Source organism: Balaenoptera borealis (assembly GCF_965194805.1).
Source record: "Balaenoptera borealis genome assembly, chromosome: 2".
Lineage (NCBI taxonomy): Eukaryota > Metazoa > Chordata > Mammalia > Artiodactyla > Balaenopteridae > Balaenoptera > Balaenoptera borealis.
The window spans coordinates 144,997,268-145,018,653 of record NC_138867.1 but is presented as its reverse complement, the minus strand read 5'-3'; the positions used below and the strand labels follow the sequence as shown (position 1 = coordinate 145,018,653).

The 21,386-nt window shown below is 40.1% G+C and overlaps 1 protein-coding gene across 3 annotated transcripts in view; it reads left to right on the top strand.

The window, feature by feature from the left end:
• Nucleotides 1-353: 353 nt before the first annotated feature.
• The window catches only part of RNF145 (ring finger protein 145), a gene marked incomplete at its 3' end in the record, with an annotated part of 71,363 nt that continues 50,330 nt past the window's right edge, over nt 354-21,386 (top strand). For 2 of the 3 annotated variants that reach the window (XM_082379886.1, XM_082379889.1), the window contains exons 1-2: nt 354-490; nt 14,364-14,567. In XM_082379886.1, the coding sequence (XP_082236012.1) occupies nt 14,384-14,567 (184 nt within the window). In that variant the 5' untranslated portion in view covers nt 354-490; nt 14,364-14,383. Of the gene's footprint in view, nt 491-14,345; nt 14,568-21,386 lie in introns of those variants that run through there. The other variant, XM_082379887.1, reaches the window with a different exon arrangement.

The following is a 21,386-nucleotide window of genomic DNA, read 5'->3' as shown; positions in this document are numbered from 1 at the left end:
GGCTGCGGGAGGCTTGTGTCTCCCGCCCACTTACCGGAGGCGGCGCGGGAACCACCCGGCCAGAGCGACTGCGAGTGACCGCGTGTGCGCGCGCGCCCGTGCGGGGGAGGGGCGCGCCGCGCTGGCAGCGCCGCGCGCAGGCGCAGAGCGCGGGAGCGCGGCCACCGCCGCGGCAGAGCGCCGGGGGCTGGAAGAGTGAACGAAAGGGGTCATGGCTGCCGCCGGCTGCTGAAGAGCTCGGCCCGCGAGCGCCTGCCGCCGCGTACGATGGTGACCGCACGGGTCGGGCCGCTGCCGCCGCCGCTGCCGCCGCCTCCCAAGACGCTGCATCCAAGGCCCGGCGCGGAGGAGCCGCCGCTGTGAGCCGCGCCGTCCCGGCCCCCGCCGCCACCGCCCGAGAAGGAGAGGGCAGGCGAGAGAGCCGGGGAGTTGCGGAGTCCGTCTGTCCGCCGGCGGCGCTGCCCCGCGGGGAAGGAGGCCGCAGCCTGAGGTGACCGAGCCGTCCGCCCCGGCCGGCCCACTCCTATCCCGGCGCCCGGTCCGCATGCCATATCCTCTCTCACCCCCCTCCCCCTTCCCTCCTCCCTTCCCCCATCCAGTCGCCCGCTCTGTCCTCTTCTCCCCCTTCGCCCCTTCCCCCGTTCGCCTCCCTCCTCTTCTCCCAAGCTTCGGCGGCGTCCACATCCCCTCTTCACCCGCAGCGCCCCTCTCTCCCTCCCAACCGCCAGTCCCTCCCGCGGTCCTCCTGGCCCCCCCTTCGGCTGTCTCCGACTCTGCCCTCCCCTCCCGGGGCCCAGCTTAGAGCCCCCTTTCCCGGCTCCCGGGCCTTGTTCGCCGCCTTTCCACCCTCCACCCTCCTGGAGCTCTCTCATCTCCCCCGGCATTCCTTAGATGCCCTCGCTCTGAGCGCTCCCCCATCGCCTCCCCAGTACCCCATTTCGGGGCCTTTTTTAAGCCCCTTTCTGAGCTGCCCCTTTCCTAGCTGCTCCTTTCTAGCTCCTTTCTTCCAGTTCCCACTTCCAACTTTCCTTCTTTTTCGTTTTTGTCCACTTTGCTCACAAGCTTCCCTCCCTCTTTTATTTCACCCTAGTCTTCTTTGGTTTACGCAGCCCCAAACTCAGCTTCTCCCCTTTCATTCGGTTTGAGGTTGTTTGGGGGTGCGGAAAGGCCTGCCAAGTCATTCTTCAAGTGGGGACCCATTTGCTCTGCATGGCGTCTGTCAGTCCTTTTTTTACAGTAAAAGGGGTCCTCATCCCTTTTTGTCCCCATCACTTCCTCTCTCGTTTGCCATCCTTTCCGCATCCCCCTCCACTTATGCTTTTACCAACCAAGGACCCCGAGACCCTTGCCCTCCTTCAGGAATGGGTCCCCTTTCTGTTCAGGGATGAAGAACTTCGCCCGTGTCTTTCTTCAGAATCTTTTTGGTGCGTGGCGCGGCCGAGCCAGCACCCTTGGCCAGACAGGAGGGGAGCTCCCTGGCACGGGCCTCTCTCCTGGCAGAGTTTTTGTGGACGTAATCCCTTAGCCCCGCGGCAGCGCCTGCTTTGCAGCGAGCTGGGTTGGGGTTACTATAGTTCAAACGCAACTGAGATCAGCAGGCGTGGGGGGCGGGGGAGGAGGTGCGGGGAGAGAGGAAGGGGGCTTTGCAGTGAGAAGGCATCAAAGATTAATGGATGGCTTTGCATCGCAGTCTGCAGTAAACAGGAAACTAGTTTGAAAGGAAAGGAGAGGGACTGTGTCTTTTTATTTTTTAAAATACGGACTGTGCAGTTCTGGTGAATCTTGAATCCTGCCCAAAGGATGAGCTGTCGGTGCTGCAGTCATGACCCAGGCTGAGCGCCCAATGACAGAGAGAGCAGTTTTTATTTCCTCTGTCTGGCTGCTTAAGTTGAAGGATGGCCCTTGTATTCAGAGTGGACTCCCTATCTTTGTCGATTTGGAGATGACCAGAAACCACAGAATTGCTAGTAGTTTATGTGGAAATCAGGTACAAAGTTAGCTAGCAGTGAGTGGGAGTGGGGAGGGCCAGCTATATTTAAAACTTGTGCCAATGCTTATGTAAGAAGTGCGTTCTCCCTGGTATCTAAGTTTTTGGCTGAGTTTACTTATGATTTTAGGTTTTTGCTCTGCCCTCTGACATTTTCAGGGATATGGACAGCCAGAAAATCTGTCTTTCTGAAGATTGGCTTTAGCTGATGGTAGAATTTTGTTTTGTTTTTCAAATTGGATTGGACAAAGATGATGAATGATAGTTTTTCTTCTGTGCTGAGGGAAAAAGGTGTAAAAACTTTCCGCATTAAATTATCTAATACTGTACTGAATAATTTTAAATTGGATTATATGGCATTCTTTGTTTTGTCCAGGAGATGTGAATTCTGTTCATTTTTTGAGTAAGATAACATTTTCATTTCTTTTTCTTATTTAACATAATTCTTCAGCAGATGAGAAGAGCTATGACTTTAAAAACTTAGGTTTTTCGTATTGTTGATGATTTGTTTGATTTCTTCATATTCAAAACCAAAATGTAGTGTTTTCAGGAAAGTGTAGAATGAGGCCCCCTGTGTGTCCTAACCACAAACGTGAAGGATGAACTGTGCAATGTTATACTTGTACAGGACATTCTTGTGTTTGTAAGTAGCAACTTGCTGCTTCCAAGCCTGGGAATGTCATTTAATGAAATCGTTTGGTCCTCTTTTTGGTTAGCTTTTTTTTTTTTTAATTTTATTTATTTATTTATTTATTTATTTATTTATTTATTTATTTATTTATTTATTTATTTATTTATTTATTTATTTATTTATTTATTTATTTATTTCTGTGTTGGGTCTTCGTTTCTGTGCGAGGGCTTTCTCCAGTTGCGGCGAGCGGGGGCCACTCTTCATCGCGGTGCGCGGGCCTCTCACTGTTGCGGCCTCTCATTGCGGAGCACAGGCTCTAGACGCGCAGGCTCAGTAGCTGTGGCTCACGGGCCTAGTTGCTCCGCGGCATGTGGGATCTTCCCAGACCAGGGCTCGAACCCGAGTCCCCTGCACCGGCAGGCAGACTCTCAACCACTGCGCCACCAGGGAAGCCCTGGTTAGCTTTTGTTGAGCCTTTTTTTTTTTGCTGTTATTGGTAAGAAAGGATGGATTTTTTTTTTAAAGCTGTTTTACTGTGTAAAGCATCTATGAGTCGTATTTAGTTTTCATTACTTTCTGAGATGGTGTGGTGGAGTGTTATTTTCCCAGTTCTTTTCACATTTCAAGGAGGAAATTTAAAAATCATGCACATTTGTGACCACCTAGAGGGGTGGGGTAGGGAGGGTGGGACGGAGACGAAAGAGGGAGGAGATATGGGGATATGCGTATACGTATAGCTGATTCACTTTGATATAAAGCAGAAACTGGTGCACCATTGTGGAGCACTTATACTCCAATACAGATGTTAAAAAAAAATCATGCACAGAAGGCAAAATGTACGTAACTGAACAAGGCAGGAAGTATCTTATATACTTGGCTTTAGAGAGTGTCAGGCCTTTGAATTTTCTTTGCCTTCAGCTCTTCTGCTTATTTTCGAGGCTTATTTGGTATTGTTTTGGTTTTAAGAGAATTTTGAGCTCCCTCTGACTTAGAATATGCTCATTAGCACTAACAAATCTAAGAAAAAGATAAATTAGGCTTGAACCAAACATCTTAGTGGTATAATAATCTCTTTACCCCAGTAGAGAAGGCTACATTTTTATTTCACGTTTTTAAATTAGTCATTTGGCACATGTGAGTGATTTCAGGTATCTGCAAGTAAGATATATTTCAACATTTTGTTTAGGTGTTGGTTTAGTTTGTGGTGCCGGAGTGTGGTTTATGGTATTTGTCTGTGATGGTCACCACCCTATCATGTGGCACTTCTACTGCAGAAAGGTTCAAAATGTGTTTTCCCCCCACCTCTCATTTGTTTCCACAGCTCTTGTGGGTAACATTTTAGATTTGGTTTTCTGTGTGTTAAACTTGTTTCCTCCATGTCCCTCCCCTATACATGGCCAGTTTGCCAGTGATGTACTGAAGTATCACTCATATACAGAAATAAATGAAACATGTAGTAAGCAATATATTTGTTATTCAATGGGATATTTCGTTCTCTGCAGGCAGTAGAGTTTAGGGATCTGTCTTGGATGTTCTTTTGTATCAATAGCTTTAGGAACCCAAGATTTTCTTTTTATCCTTGTTCTGTTTGTGAGGCAAGAGTAGTGGTAATTAAGAGGGAATGTATACCATTCTGCTAATGGCCTTTTGTAATAGAAATACGGTCCTCTGTAAGAACTGGGAGATTTTTTTCCTTAGCATTTCAAATTTTGATTTCTAATGCAGGATTGGTTTAAATTTTTTTCTTTACCCCTGTAAGAGCTACAATAAATAGTGAAAGTGGGCACAGTTAAAAATAATGAAAACATTAAAAACATACAAAGGCTCTAAGTCAGATGAAATAAATATGGACCACAAATATTTTTTATTTATGTGTGTATGTATGTATTTATGGTTGCGTTGGCTCTTCGTTGCTGCGTGCGGTCTTTCTCTAGTTGTGGCGAGCGGCGTCTACTCTTCGTCGCGGTGCGCAGGCTTCTCATTAAGGTGGCTTCTCTTGTTGTGGAGCACGGGCTCTAGGGCTGCGGGCTTCAGCAGTTGTGGCTTGCGGGCTCTAGAGCGCAGGCTCAGTAGTTGTGGCACACGGGCTTAGTTGCTCCGTGGCATGTGGGATCTTCCTGGACCAGGGCTCGAACCTGTGTCCCCTGCATTGGCAGGTGGATTCTTAACCACTGAGCCACCAGGGAAGTCCTGGACCACAAATATTAACTCAGTAATTGTCTCTTTTTGTTGTTGTTGTTACTTACAAAAGCAGTAGTGATTTATATTGGATTCTAGAATATGGAAAAATACTTTTCCATTATAGAATAAAGCCTGTCAGTGATATTTTTACCTAGGTCCATGGTAATTTTCACACTGGTGACTGGTGGTTTGTGACAAAAATCTATCATTTGTGTACTTTGAAATGAATTCCAAGAGTGCATTGAGTTACCAGTTTGACCACCAGAGTAAGTAGTTACTTTCTGTGTATTTCCTTAAGTCATCTAGATAGCTTAGGCACATTACATTACACTTTTTACCAAGAATTTATTTTTTCAAGTGGGCTGCTCCCCACCAAGTAATACATGGGTATACTGAAACATTTGGCAAACAGAAAAAGATAGAGGGGAATAAAAATCACCCCAGGGCCACTGTTGAAAGGATGTTAATGTGAATATTTTGGTGTATATCTTCCCAGAATATTTTTTTTTCTTAATAATATTATGAGCTTTGAGAAATTTAGGTTCCTGAATGGCATAATTTGTAATAAATGTTGATTAGAGATTTTATTTCTCAGCGCTTTTTTCTCCTTAGGACACAGCTATTTGGTTGTGATTCTCTCACAATATTATCTTTTTCTTATGTAGGAAAATTATTAAAGCGGTGTTGTTCTTTTAAAGTAATCAGAATTACAGTTCTTATTTATAAAAATGTTAATTCTGCATTATTGGTAGGATATACATAACATTTGGGTAGTGGGAATGATATGTAATAAATCAGTTTTTAAGTGATTGAAAAACTTATATTAATGGTTTGCCAAGTTGAGCTGCCTTTTTTTCCCCCCAGCTATCTGAGCTAGGAAGCTATGAAAATTAGAGGGTGAAATGGAAATACTGACAAATATTTAACCATAGCATAGCAATCTGTCACTATAATTTTCTTCAGAAATCAATGTTTTCATTTGTCCTGTAATGTCTGAAATTACTGCCAAAGCTAGAAGTGTGTTTTGCTTTCTCAGCAAAGTTCTTAAAAGAATATTGTCAGAGCCAACAATCTAGAATTATCATTACTCCTAAAATTGTCCTTTACCACTTCAGTTTGTTCTCTTCTCTTGTCTATAATTCCTTGGATTAATTTGCAGCTGTATCATATAAAGCAGTATTACGCCAAATTGTCCTTTTAAATAGTAGATTGTCTGGGAGATCCTTCATTTCCTTCCTTTTTTTTCTTCTCCCCATTCCACCACTACTAATCAACAGCTAAGCAAAGACAGAGGCTGCAGACCCACAATGCCTGACTTCTTCCATGTGCCAGCATGTTTGTGTGTCAGGCGAAGAATTTAATGAGCTTTTTCCTACTTTGAAGGCAGATTGTGGGAATTTCAGACTAAGTTTAATTTTAATGATTCAAGGAAACAATATTGCAAATAATGTTATCTTTACCTATATCATGAGTTCTCTGAACTGTATCTATATCACATAAATTCAGTACTTCAGTTTTGATTTTAAGTAATAAGGAAAAGGATAGACTACGAGAAGCTGTGCGCTAAATGTGCAATCATGAAATTCTTATTGAGTAACTTAGGCTTTTTCATGTAATAACTATTTAAAATTTGCCCTCTTTTTAAAAAGCTGCATAAATCTCAAAGATTTTTATAGGAGTGAATTTTTCAAGATAATTGGACAAAGGTTACAGTATTCTTATAGGGTGTTTTGTTAAATGCCTAGATTTGGAATTAGGAGGTTTTTTTTTTTTTTTTTGACCATGCCATGCAGCTTATGGGATTTATTTATTTACTTATTTATTTTTAGCTGCATTGGGTCTTCGTTGCTGTGTGCAGTCTTTCTCTAGTTGCGGCGAGCCGGGGGCTGCTCTTTGTTATGGCGCGCAGGCTTCTCATTGTGGTGGCTTCTCTTGTTACGGAGCACGGGCTCTAAGCGCACAGGCTTCAGTAGTTGTGGCGCACAGGCTTAGTTGCTCTGCGGCATGTGGGATCTTCCTGGACCAGGGCTCAAACCCATGTTCCCTGCATTGGCAGGATTCTTAACTACTTTGCCACTAGGGAAGCCCAGGGGCTTTTTATAAACAAATTTTGAGGTCTGAACATTTCATCAGAGTCTTAAAGTTGAGCAGACCTGAGAGAGTCCATGTGAAAACACAATACAAAGCTTATTTCCTAAATATCTAGAAGTAGTAGATGTGTCTAAGGAGCTTTTTTTACATTGTAACATAGTTTTTGTGTAGTATGTGAGAATCCATTAGATTGATAAGAGGATATCTGAAAGCTATTTGAGGTAACTTATTTTTTTTTTTTTTTAAACATCTTTATTGAAGTATAATTGCCTTACAATGGTGTGTTAGCTTCTGCTTTATAACAAAGTTAATCAGTTATACATATACAATATGTTCCCATATCTCTTCCCTCTTGCATCTCCCTCCCTCCCACCCTCCCCATCCCACCCCTCTAGGTGGTCACAAAGCACCGAGCTGATCTCCCTGTGCTATGCGGCTGCTTCCCACTAGCTATCTATTTTACATTTGGTAGTGTATATATGTCCATGACACTCTCTTACCCTGTCACATCTCACCCCACCCCCTCCCCATATCCTCAAGTCCATTCTCTAGTAGGTCTGTGTCTTTATTCCTGTCTTGCCACTAGGTTCTTCATGGCTTTTTTTTTCCCTTAGATTCCGTATATATGTGTTAGCATACTGTATTTGTTTTTCTCTTTCTGACTTACTTCACTCTGTATGACAGACTCTAACTCCATCCACCTCATTACAAATACCTCCATTTCATTTCTTTTTATGGCTGAGTAGTATTCCATTGTATATATGTGCCACATCTTCTTTATCCATTCATCTGTTGATGGACATTTAGGTTGCTTCCATGTCCTGGCTATTGTAAATAGAGCTGCAATGAACATTTTGGTACATGACTCTTTTTGAACTATGGTTTTCTCAGGGTATATGCCCAGTAGTGGGATCGCTGGATCGTATGGTAGTTCTATTTGTAGTTTTTTAAGGAACCTCCATACTGTTCTCCATAGTGGCTGTATCAATTTACATTCCCACCAACAGTGTAAGAGAGTTCCCTTTCCTCCACACCCTCTCCAGCATTTATTGTTTCTAGATTTTTTGATGATGGCCATTCTGACCAGTGTGAGATGATATCTCATTGTAGTTTTGATTTGCATTTCTCTAATGATTAATGATGTTGAGCATTCTTTCATGTGTCTGTAGGCCATCTGTATATCTTCTTTGGAGAAATGTCTATTTAGGTCTTCTGCCCATTTTTGGATTGGGTTGTTCGTTTTTTTGTTATTGAGCTGCATGAGCTGCTTGTAAATCTTGGAGATTAATCCTTTGCCAGTTGCTTCATTTGCAAATATTTTCTCCCATTCTGATGGTTGTCTTTTGGTCTTGTTTATGGTTTCCTTTGCTGTGCAAAAGCTTTTAAGTTTCATTAGGTCCCATTTGTTTATTTGTGTTCTTATTTCCATTTCTCTGGGAGCTGGGTCAAAAAGAATCTTGCTGTGATGTATGTCATAGAGTGTTCTGCCTATGTTTTCCTCTAAGAGTTTGATAGTGTCTGGTCTTACACTTAGGTGTTTAATCCATTTTGAGTTTATTTTTGTGCATGGTGTCAGGGAGTGTTCTAATTTCATACTTTTACATGTATCTGTCCAATTTTCCCAGCACCACTTATTGAAGAGGCTGTCTTTTCTCCACTGTATATGCTTGCCTCCTTTATCAAAGATAAGGTGACCATATGTGCGTGGGTTTATCTCTGGGCTTTCTATCCTGTTCCATTGATCAATATTTCTGTTTTTTTGCCAGTACCAAACTGTCTTGATTATTGTAGCTTTGTAATATAGTCTGAAGTCAGGGAGCCTGATTCCCCCAGCTCCATTTTTCGTTCTCAAGATTGCTTTGGCTATTCGGGGTCTTTTGTGTTTCCATACAAATTGTGAAATTTTTTGTTCTAGTTCTGTGAAAAATGCCAGTGGTAGTTTGATAGGGATTGCATTGACTCTGTAGATTGCTTTGGGTAGTAGAGTCATTTTCACAATGTTGATTCTTCCAATCCAGGAACATGGTATATCTTTCCATCTATTTGTATCATCTTTAATTTCTTTCATCAGTGTCTTATAATTTTCTGCATACAGGTCTTTTGTCTCCTTAGGTAGGTTTATTCCTAGATATTTTATTCTTTTTGTTGCAATGGTAAACGGGAGTGTTTTCTTAATTTCACTTTCAGATTTTTCGTCATTAGTGTATAGAAATGCAAGAGATTTCTGTGCATTAATTTTGTATCCTGCTACTTTACCAAATTCATTGATTAGCTCTAGGAGTTTTCTGGTAGCATCTTTAGGATTCTCTATGTATAGTATCATGTCATCTGCAAACAGTGACAGCTTTACTTCTTCTTTTCCGATTTGGATTCCTTTTATTTCTTTTTCTTCTCTGATTGCCGTGGCTAACACTTCCAAAACTATGTTGAATAATAGTGGTGAGAGTGGGCAACCTTGTCTTGTTCCTGATCTTAGTGGAAATGGTTTCAGTTTTTCACCATTGAGGACAATGTTGGCTGTGGGTTTGTCATATATGGCCTTTATTATGTTGAGGAAAGTTCCCTCTATGCCTACTTTCTGCAGGGCTTTTATCATAAATGGGTGTTGAATTTTGTCGAAAGCTTTCTCTGCATCTATTGAGATGATCATATGGTTTTTCTCCTTCAGTTTGTTAATATGGTGTATCACATTGATTGATTTACGTATATTGAAGAATCCTTGCATTCCTGGGATAAACCCCACTTGATCATGGTGTATGATCCTTTTAATGTGCTGTTGGATTCTGTTTGCTAGTATTTTGTTGAGGATTTTTGCATCTATGTTCATCAGTGATATTGGCCTGTAGTTTTCTTTCTTTGTGACATCTTTGTCTGGTTTTGGTATCAGGGTGATGGTGGCCTTGTAGAATGAGTTTGGGAGTGTTCCTCCGTCTGCAATATTTTGGAAGAGTTTGAGAAGGATAGGTGTTAGCTCTTCTCTAAATGTTTGATAGAATTCACCTGTGAAGCCATCTGGTCCTGGGCTTTTGTTTGTTGGAAGGTTTTTAATCACAGTTTCAGTTTCAGTGCTTGTGAGTGGTCTGTTCATATTTTCTATTTCTTCCTGGTTCAGTCTCGGCAGTTTGTGCATTTCTAAGAATCTGTCCATTTCTTCCAGGTTGTCCATTTTATTGGCGTAGAGTTGCTTGTAGTAATCTCTCATGATCTTTTGTATTTCTGCAGTGTCAGTGGTTACTTCTCCTTTTTTATTTCTAATTCTATTGATTTGAGTCTTCTCCCTTTTTCTCTTGATGAGTCTGGCTAATGGTTTATCAATTTTGTTTATCTTCTCAAAGAACCAGCTTTTAGTTTTATTGATTTTTGCTATTGTTTCCTTCATTTCTTTTTCATTTATTTCTGACCTGATCTTTATGATTTCTTTCCTTCTGCTAGCTTTGGGGTTTTTTTGTTCTTCTTTCTCTAATTGCTTTAGGTGCAAGGTTAGGTTGTTTATTCAAGATGTTTCCTGTTTCTTGAGGTAGGCCTGTATTGCTATAAACTTCCCTCTTAGCACTGCTTTTGCTGCGTCCCATAGGTTTTGGGTCGTCGTATCTCCATTGTCATTTGTTTCTAGGTATTTTTTGATTTCTCCTTTGATTTCTTCAGTGATCACTTCGTTATTAAGTAGTGTATTTTGTAGCCTCCATGTGTTTGTATTTTTTACACATCTTTTCCTGTAATTGATATCTAGTCTAATAGCGTTGTGGTCGGAAAAGATACTTGATACGATTTCAATTTTCTTAAATTTACCAAGGCTTGATTTGTGACCCAAGATATGATCTATCCTGGAGAATGTTCCATGCGCACTTGAGAAAAATGTGTATTCTGTTGTTTTTGGGTGGAATGTCCTATAAATATCAATTAAGTCCATCTTGTTTAATGTATCATTTAAAGCTTGTGTTTCCTTATTTATTTTCATTTTGGATGATCTGTCCATTGGTGAAAGTGGGGTGTTAAAGTCCCCTACTATGATTGTGTTGCTGTCAATTTCCCCTTTTATGGCTGTTAGTATTTGCCTTATGTATTGAGGTGCTCCTATGTTGGGTGCATAAATATTTACAATTGTTATACCTTCCTCTTGGATCGATCCCTTGATCATTATATAGTGTCCTTCTTTGTCTCTTATAATATTCTTTATTTTAAAGTCTATTTTGTCTGATATGAGAATTGCTACTCCAGCTTTCTTTTGATTTCCATTTGCATGGAATATCTTTTTCCATCCCCTCACTTTCAGTCTGTATGTGTCTCTAGGTCTGAAGTGGGTCTCTTGTAGAAGGCATATATATGGGTCTTGTTTTTGTATCCATTCAGCCAGTCTGTGTCTTTTGGTGGGAGCATTTAATCCATTTACATTCAAGGTAATTATCGATATGTATGTTCCTATTCCCATTTTCTTAAATGTTTTGGGTTTGTTATTGTAGGTGTTTTCCTTCTCTTGTGTTTCTTGCCTAGAGAAGTTCCTTTAGCATTTGTTGTAAAGCTGGTTTGGTGGTGCTGAACTCTCTCAGCTTTTGCTTGTCTGTAAAGGTTTTAATTTCTCCATCACATCTGAATGAGATTCTTGCTGGGTAGAGTAATCTTGGTTGTAGGTTTTTCTCCTTCATCACTTTAAGTATATCCTGCCACTCCCTTCTGGCTTGCAGAGTTTCTGCTGAAAGATCAGATGTTAACCTTATGGGGATTCCCTTGTGTGTTATTTGTTGTTTTTCCCTTGCTGCTTTTAATATGTTTTCTTTATATTTAATTTTTGACAGTTTGATTAATATGTGTCTTGGCGTGTTTCTCCTTGGGTTTATCCTGTATGGGACTCTCTGTGCTTCCTGGACTTGATTAACTATTTCCTTTCCCATATTAGGGAAGTTTTCCACTATAATCTCTTCAAATATTTTCTCAGTCCCTTTCTTTTTCTCTTCTTCTTCTGGGACCCCTATAATTCGAATGTTGGTGCGTTTAATGTTGTCCCAGAGGTCTCTGAGACTGTCCTCAGTTCTTTTCATTCTTTTTTCTTTATCCTGCTCTGCAGTAGTTATTTCCACCATTTTATCTTCCAGGTCACTTATCCTTTCTTCTGCCTCAGTTATTCTGCTATTGATCCCATCTAGAGTATTTTTAATTTCATTTATTGTGTTTTTCATCGTTGCTTGGTTCCTCTTTAGTTCTTCTACGTCCTTGTTAAATGTTTCTTGCATTTTGTCTATTCTATTTCCAAGATTTTGGATCATCCTTACTATCATTATTCTGAATTCTTTTTCAGGTAGACTACCTATTTCCTCTTCATTTGTTAGGTCTGGTGTGTTTTGACCCTGTTCCTTCATCTGCTGTGTGTTTTTCTGTCGTCTCATTTTGCTTATCTTACTGTGTTTGGGGTCTCCTTTTCACAGGCTGCAGGTTCGTAGTTCCCGTTGTTTTTGGTATCTGTCCCCAGTGGGTAAGGTTGGTTCAGTGGGTTGTGTAGGCTTCCTGGTGGAGGGGACTATTGCCTGTGTTCTGGTGGATGAGGTTGAATCTTGTCTTTCTGGTGGGCACGTCCACGTCTGGTGGTGTGTTTTGGGGTGTCTGTGGCCTTATGATTTTAGGCAGCCTCCCTGCTAATGGATGGGGCTGTGTTCCTGTCCTGCTAGTTGTTTGGCATAGGGTGTCCAGCCCTGTAGCTTGCTGGTCGTTGAGTGAAGCTGGGTCTTGATGTTGAGATGGAGATCTCTGAGAGATTTTTGCCGTTTGGTATTACGTGGAGCTGGTAGGTCTCTTGTGGACCAGTGTCCTGAAGTTGGCTCTCCCACCTCAGAGGCACAGCCCTGATGCCTGGCTGGAGCACCAAGAGCCTTTCATCCACACAGCTCAGAATATAAGGGAGAAAAAAATAGAAAGAAAGAAAGAGGATAAAATAAAATAAAATAAAGCTATTATAATAAAAAATAAGAAAAAAATTATTAAGAGTAAATGTATTCAGAAAAAATTTTTTTTAATTTTAAAAAATAGATTTATTAATTTTTTATAGTAAAAAATAAAAAAAATTTTTAATTTCTAAAAATAGAAAATACGGAAAAAATTATTAAGAAAACATATATTAGGAAAAAAAAATTTTTTTAAGTAAAAAAAAAAAATGGACGGACCTAACCCTAGGACTGATGGTGAAAGCAAAGCTATACAGACAAAATCTCACCCAGAAGCATACACATATACACTCACAAAAAAAGGAAAAGGGGAAATTAATATATCCTGCTCCTAAAGTCCACCTTTTGAATTTGGGATGATTCGTTGTCTATTCAGGTATTCAACAGATGCAGGCACATCAAGTTGTTTGTGGAGCTTTAATCCGCTGCTTCTGTGGCTGCTGGGAGAGATTTCCCTTTCTCTTCTTTGTTCGTACAGCTCCCAGCGTTCAGCTTTGGATTTGGACCCGCCTCTGCATGTACGTCGCCTGAGGGCGTCCGTTCCCCGCCCAGACAGAACGGGGTTAAAGGAGCAGCTGCTTCCGGGGCTCTGGCTCACTCAGGCCGGGGGAGGGAGCGGTATGGAGGAGGCGGGGCGAGCCTGCGGCGTCAGCGGCGAGCCTGCGGCGTCAGCGGCGTCATGACGTTGCAGCAGCCTGAGGCGCACCGTGTGTTCTCCCGGGGAAGTTGTCCCCGGATCACGGGAGCCTGGCAGTGGCGAGCTGCACCGGCTCCCGGGAGGGGCAGTGTGGAGAGTGACCTGTGCTCGCACACAGGCTTCTTGGTGGCGGCAGCAGCAGCCTTAGCGTTTCCTACCAGTCTCTGGGGTCCGCGCTGATGGCCGCGGTTCGCGCCCGCCTCTGGAGTTCGTCTAGGCGGCGCTCTGAATCCCCTCTCCTTGCGCGCCGCGAAACAAAGAGGCAAGAAAAAGTCTCTTGCCTCTTCGGCAGCTGCAGACTTTTTCCCGGACTCCCTCCCGGCTAGCACCAAAGCCCGAGCCTCAGCTCCCAGCCCCCGCCCGCCCCGGCGGGTGAGCAGACAAGCCTCTCGGGCTGGTGAGTGCTGGTTGGCGCCGAGCCTCCGTGCGGGAATCTCTCCGCTTTGCCCTCCGCACCCCTGTGGCTGTGCTCTCCTCCGCGGCTCCGAAGCTTCCCCCCTCTGCCACCCGCAGTCTCTGCCCGCAAAGGGGCTTCCTAGTGCCTGGAAACCTTTCCTCCTTCACGGCTCCCTCCCACTGGCGCAGGTCCCATCCCTATTCTTTTGTCTCTGTTATTTCTTTTTTCTTTTACCCTACCCAAGTACGTGGGGATTTTCTTGCCTTTTGGGAGGTCTGACGTCTTCTGCCAGCGTTCAGTGGGTGTTCTGTAGGAGCAGTTCCACGTGTAGATGTATTTCTACTGTATCTGTGGGAAGGAAGGTGATCTCCGCGTCTTACTCTTCCGCCATCTTGCCCCTACTCCTAGGTAACTTATTTTTATATATTGTGTCTCCTGAATTTTAGGTCTGCTCCAAGAAAAAAACATGGCTGCAAAGGAGAAACTGGAGGCAGTGTTAAATGTGGCCCTGCGGGTGCCAAGCATCATGCTGTTGGATGTCCTGTACAGATGGGATGTCAGCTCCTTCTTCCAGCAGATCCAGAGGAGTAGCCTCAATAACAACCCTCTTTTCCAGTATAAGTATTTGGCTCTTAATATGCATTATGTAGGTAAGTGTCTACAGTATCTTTCTTAAGCTTCTGGTGAGCATTCTGATTTATTTTATGTCTTTGAATATTCTTAAATTTGGGTAAAATGAAGTCCTTTTACATTGAGATGACAGTAATATAGTTGATGAATATGAATCTTGTTTATAGTCTTATTTATCTTACAATTGCACATGAATTATTAGGGGTAGAGGAAAACAGACAGTGTTGGATTTATTTTACTGTATGAAACGAGAAGGCAGAAGAAAACATTTTATTTTTTAATTTATTTTTTTCTTCTAGGTTTATAAGATATAATTGATGTACATAGAAGAAAACATTTTAGATTTTAATATGAATAAAATAAATAACAGGAAATACCTTCCCAGGCATTTGGCCTGTTCTAATTTGTCATTATTTTGGGATTTGGTAGTAATTCAGAAAGTAAGCTTTTTAAAATGCAGTATTTTTATTGTTCCAAAACATTAGTATCATTTGAAGGTAAAGTATTCATTTCAGTTAAATGAAATATGGAAAATGATATTATAATATTAAGAAAAGTGCTCCTTGAAATATAATTGATATGATTTGGAGTTAGTGGTAGAAATAATGTGGAAAGAAATTAGAGTTAAAGGTTAAAGAAATTAAAGTCAAGAAATACAGGCAGGAAGCAGATAAAATCCATCTAGAATAAAAGTCATGATTCTTAATTTTTAGGTTAGTTTTTGTTTTATATGTAATGATAGCAACAATATATTTTCATTTAACATTGCTGTTTTATAACTCAAGATGTGGTTTGAATGATGTACTGTAGTGGTTTTATTAATATTTTTATTATTAGAATTGTCTGTCAACAAGTATATCTTTTTAAAATTTGTAAAGCTTATCTTTTATAAAATTGTTAAGGGTTGTCCTGTCTCTATGAGACTTATTTTTATCTATAAAAGAACTTTCTGCGTTTCAGAACTTAGCCCTGAGAACCCCTTACAGCTCTAAGAGATTACCAAGTAAGCCATTGTGGGAAGGAGTGTGGTATAGTAGAAAAGACAGTGCACGAGAGGCAGAACATCTGGGTACAATAAACTCATCTCTCTTAGTTGGTACTACCTTGGGAAAGTCTCTGAAATGAGAAGGTTCTTTTATGCTGCAAAACACTAATTCTCAGCCCTTTATTCAAGGCTTGTATGTTAGCCAATTTATGGAAAATAATTCCAGTCTGTAGTAGAAGAACAATTGGGTACTTGGCTTAGAATTTTAGCTTGATCAGCTAAAGTAATTCGTACTGTGGTTTTAAAAATGTGATTATCATATGTATTATTTCTGAATAGATTGAAATATTTATTATAAAAACAGCTGCCTAATAACCAGAAACATTAATTGCAGAAATTGTATGGGTCCTAGTACAGTTGCAGTTCATACTCACCAGCTTATAACTTTGGGAACTCAACTGAGCCTTCTTTTTTTTTTTAAGAATTTATTATTTATTTATTTATTTTAAAATACAGTTTTATGCAAATAAAGGACAGATCATTGGAATTTCTGCCCTCCTTAAGGAAAGACATCAATACTTTTACAAGCTTAGCCTCATTCAGATAGAATTTGGAGGCTTTCGGTCTTCTTTTATTTTTATTTATTTATTTTTCATTGCTGCATGCGGGCTTTCCCTAATTGCGGAGAGCAGGGGCTACTCTTCGTTGCGGCGCGCGGGCTTCTCATCTGCGGTGGCTTCTCCTGTTGCAGAGCACGGGCTCTAGGTGCACAGGCTCAGTAGTTGTGGCACACAGGCTTAGTTGCTCCACGGCATGTGGGGTCTTCCTGGACCAGGGCTCGAACCCGTGTCCCCTTCATTGGCAGGAGGATTCTTTTTTTTTTTAATATAAATTTATTTATTTATTTTTAGCTGTGTTGGGTCTTCGTTTCTGTGTGAGGGCTTTCTCTAGTTGCGGCAAGCGGGGGCCACTCTTCATTGCGGTGCGCGGGCCTCTCACTATCGCGGCCTCTCTTGTTGTGGAGCACAGACTCCAGACATGCAGGCTCAGTAGCTGTGGCTCACGGGCCCAGTTGCTCTGCGGCATGTGGGATCTTCCCAGACCAGGGCTCGAACCCGTGTCCCCTGCATTGGCAGGCAGATTCTCAACCACTGCGCCACCAGGGAAGCCCGGCAGGAGGATTCTTAACCACTGCGCCACCAGGGGAGCCCCAGTTGAGCCTCCTTAAATACACTTATTACATGCTATGGTAGAGTAAGCTCAGTGATTGCATGAGTAGATATTTTCAGCTTGAACAGTTTTTTGGTTAGAGTAACCTCTGTGTCAGTATTATGTAGTGTTTATGTAATGTTCCAGTTTACAGAATTTCACCCTTAAATAAATTTTTAAAATTGGTAGTTTATGGTTCAAAAACCAAAAAGCATAAAAGGTACACAGTGAAAAGTGCCTTCCTCCTATCTCTGTTCCTCATCCACTAAGTTCTCACTTTGAGTCCCAACAAGTAGCTATTTTTATTTCCTTGTGTATAATTCTACGGATATTTTTATGCATGTATAAGTAAATATAAAGATATATTGATATATAAATGTAAATATAATATAGAAGTACAAATGTATATATTTCCCTTTTTAGTACAGATGATAATACTACTCTTCTGAAACTTTGTTTTAACTTAATGATGTATCATAGAGCCATAACTGCTGTTTTTAGATATTTACTGTTTTTTTACGTTGACACTTTCTGTTCTGCCAAATCTTAAGATTCTGATTAACTCTTGAGGCCTCACTCTCCCCCCAGCCCTCCAATTCTGTTTCATAGTGGCACAGTACCCTTGTATGGCTGTACCGTAATTTATTGCACGAATTACTTCATTGGAGGATGTTTTAGATAGCTTCTGTCTTCTGCTGTTTCATTCAGTGTTGTACTAAATAATTTTGTATAGCCATCATTTCAAAAGGTGCAAATATAGCCTTGGGATAAGTTATTAGAAGTGAAACTGCCGGGTTAAAGAGTATATATACATTTGTACTATTGATTGATAATGCTCTCCATAGGATTTTACTATTTTATACCTCCACAAACGGTGGATGAGAGTTCCTGAAATCCTATATCCTTATCAAAACAGAGTTATCATACTTTAATATTTGGCTGCTCAGTAAGTGAAAAATGGTTGTTTTTTAATGTAGTATTAATTTGTATTTCTCTTATGAGTGAGATTGAATTTATTCACGTGTTTTAAAAAAAGTGTATTTCCTCCTCTGAGTTGTCAGTACATGTCCCTTGCTCACTTTTCTATTGGTTTGTTAGCCTTTTCTTACCAATTTATGGGAGTTTGGTATATACTAGGGAAATAAACCCTGTGTGATGAGTTGGAATTATATTTTCCAATTTCAGTTCTCTTGATTTTGCTTCAGATTTTTTTGACATGCAGAATTTGTTTTATGTGATTGAATTTATCATTTTTTTCCAGTAGCTTTAGGATTTTGAATCAATTAAAAAAAGCCTTCTCTGTTTTTGAGTTTATAAAGAATTGTCATGTTTTATTGCATTATTTTTGTTTTATCATTTTTTACATTTAAGTCTTTTGCTCCATTTAGAATTTATCTGCTTGTACAGTGTGTTTTATTCCATTTCTAAACTTTTTCTTCTGTTTTTTTAGTTTCTTATTATTGAGGATTTAGATTATATTTTACTGTCTGATAGAATTAGTCTCTTCATTTTTCTTTATTTCCCTCTCTGAGTTTTTTTGTTATTATTAGTTTTCTATATAAACTTCAGAATTATCTAATCTTGTTCCAAAAACAACCCTGTTGACCTTTTTGCTGAGATTGCAAACTATTAAAATTTTAAGTTAGGATGAAGAGAGAACTTAAGGATGCTAACTCTTCCTTAACACAGAGAGACTTGCTATGTTCAGATTTCTTTTGAGTCCTTCTGGAGTGTTTAAAGTTTTCTTTATATAGGTCTTAGACTTATTGTTAAGTTTGTTCCTAGGTATTTTATCTTTTTTATTACTATTATGAGTTTTTTTTCTCCTTTATAGCCTCTAATTGTTTGTTATTAAGAGCTTAAAAATCAAGGTGGGCAGTGTTAATATTTTTGCTTATGGAGTATAATTGTACCTTTGAACTTAGAAGCTTTCCAGTGTTGGTTCTGTCTGAGAACAGCAAAGAAAAGTGACTGTCCAAATGTAATTGGTGGAATGTTAATTATAGAACTGTTTTGCAGCATATAGGATATAAAAAGGGGAATAGAAATAATATTGAAAAGGAAGAATGGGGCCATTTGTGAAAAATCTTGAATACAGATGTTAGGTATTGTGCTTAATTTGGTAGCTAGTGATGGGTCAGTAAGGAATTTTGAGCAGGTGAGCTGCATCTTAAAATTGATTAGGCAATGTTGTATAGGATAATAGGTTGGGGAGGGGAGAAACTGGAGGTAAGAAGACCAATTAGGATTTTAGGCAAGAGGTAATGAGAGCCAGAGCTAGCATGGTAGCAGTAGCAAAGGAAAGAGTGGATATGAGAATAGTTCTGTTGTAACTGCAGTCATTAAAATCATTAGCGACCTAACATGTAAAACTCAAACTTCATTTATATCCCTATTCTGCAGACCTTTCCATGTTTGTGAAGCTGTTGACCACTTTCTCTTTTTTAAAAATGTTTCTGGATTCTTCTAACTTATTGACCATTCCTTCTGACTCTTTTGCTGTATTTTTTTCTTTGGACTTCTTTAGTCTTGATATTCCCAGAATTTGTGTTTAATTTTCATCTTCTGTTGTTTGGGTGATTTCACATAGTTTTGGCTACAAATCTCTATCTAACTTTTCACAGCTTTTTTGACCACCTTAGCCTATGGTAGTGTTCCTCCTCTTTGATCCCATGGTATCCAGTTCATACCTCCACCATAGCACTTATTGTGCTGCATTCTAAGGGTCCATATGCTCATCTGTCTTCCTAACTAGATTGTTAACTCCTTTAAGGTAGGATTGGGGTTGTCTATTATCTCAGTATTCCCAGTACTTAGCTAGTGCCTGATTCTGAATAAATGAATTTCTAACTACCGTTAGATATCTCCACCTAAATATTCTACAGACACCTCAACTTATTACTGAACTCATCATCTTTACTTCAACTCAAACCTCTTCCTTCTTGTGTATTTCCTGTCTTAATAGCAAAGCCATCCTCTCAGTTATCTAAGCTAAAAACATCAGAACCATCTTCACTTCCTTGTTCTCAACCACTCACCAGTAGATCACCACTAAGATGTATTTGAATATGTATCTCATAGCTGACCCTGTCAACTCTATATCCAAAGCTACTGTTTTATTCCATGTCCTCATTTTTTCCCCCACTGCTAAAATAATCCTTTAAATATTAGAAATTTCTATATTTTGTTAGGAAGATTCATCAATGTTATTTTAAGCAGGTCATCATTTTTAAATACTGCCAGTCTTGCTTTTTAATTATACATTACTGTTGGGTTAGCTTCATCATTATCAATTTAGTTTGTTGTGTTCTGTTTGGATAATCCTATAGCATGAATAGTGATGCATATTTGCATCTGCAGTAGTTTTGTATTTTTCAAATAATTAGATTATGTATACAGTTGACCCTTGAACTGTGCAGGTCCACTTAAATGTGGATTTTTTCAGTAGATACGTACTACAGTACTACATGATCCACAGTTGGTTGAATCCGTGGATGTGGAACTGTGGATACGGTGGGCCAACTGTAAAGTTACACTCAGGTTTTCTACTGAAGAGGAGGGGGAGGGGTTGGTGCTCCTAACCCCAGCATTGTTCAAGGATCAACTGTTTATTGTAGTTCGGATGATTTATTCCTACTGCTCTTATATCAGCATAAGTATTCATAATCTCTCAAAAATCTTCTTGTGTGATATATTTTATTATCACAGAGTTATTTTTTCACTGGAATGTGAAAATGGGGGTATAGGTGAGCCATATGGTTTTTGTTGTTTTTTGTTTTCTTACCTCACCTAAATGGTATCTAAAGGATCTGAGAACGTTAGCCCAGGCTAAGCTCCTTATTATCATATTTAAGTCTTTATACTGAGGCTTTAGCCACCAGTTCTATCAGCATCATCTCCCAGTACCCTCCCAATACTCTTTCTATTTACACCAGAATCTAGTCTAGCCTATAGAATTTACTGTCTCCTGAAAATATCCTTCGTGCTTTCATGGCTTTTGGACCTGCTGTGTTCTTTTTTCTTAGAATGTTTCCCCCTTTTCTTAGCCTAGTAAAGATCCATTCATTCTTTGAGGTCCAGGTGAAACTTAATCACTTAACCATAGCCCTTCTAATTTTTGTTTAATAGAGCACCAGTAATGTATCATACTTTTGTTCTTGTTTGTTTTTTCACTAGACTGTGAATCTTTTTTTTTTCCTTTGGATTTTCCATGTCTAGGAATGCATATGGATCATACTTTACACATAATAATGTTGGTTGAATGACTGAATAATTGAAAGAATGAATGAAATGAGTATGTTCCATCTAGAGGATTTGGCAGCTCATTTTATGAGATGTGCAGGAGAAGGGAAAGATAATATCTGGAAAGGAAAACGATAGTTCATTAAAAGTCAAGAATTTAACGTTTCATGCAGTAGACTGATTAGAAAATCCTTCAGCCACAAACAGTAAAAATGCTTGCTAAATATAATAAACATCCTTTTAAATACTTCTAAGGTCCTGTGAGATAGGGATTAACACAATTATTTGGGGGAAATTATTTTAAGAAGTGAAAAGCAGATAGAAATATGTATCTCTGGCTTCTGCTGGGTTGTTCTTGAAGTTCGGATGTGTGGGAAGTCTGTAGTCTGTAGCACCACTCCTG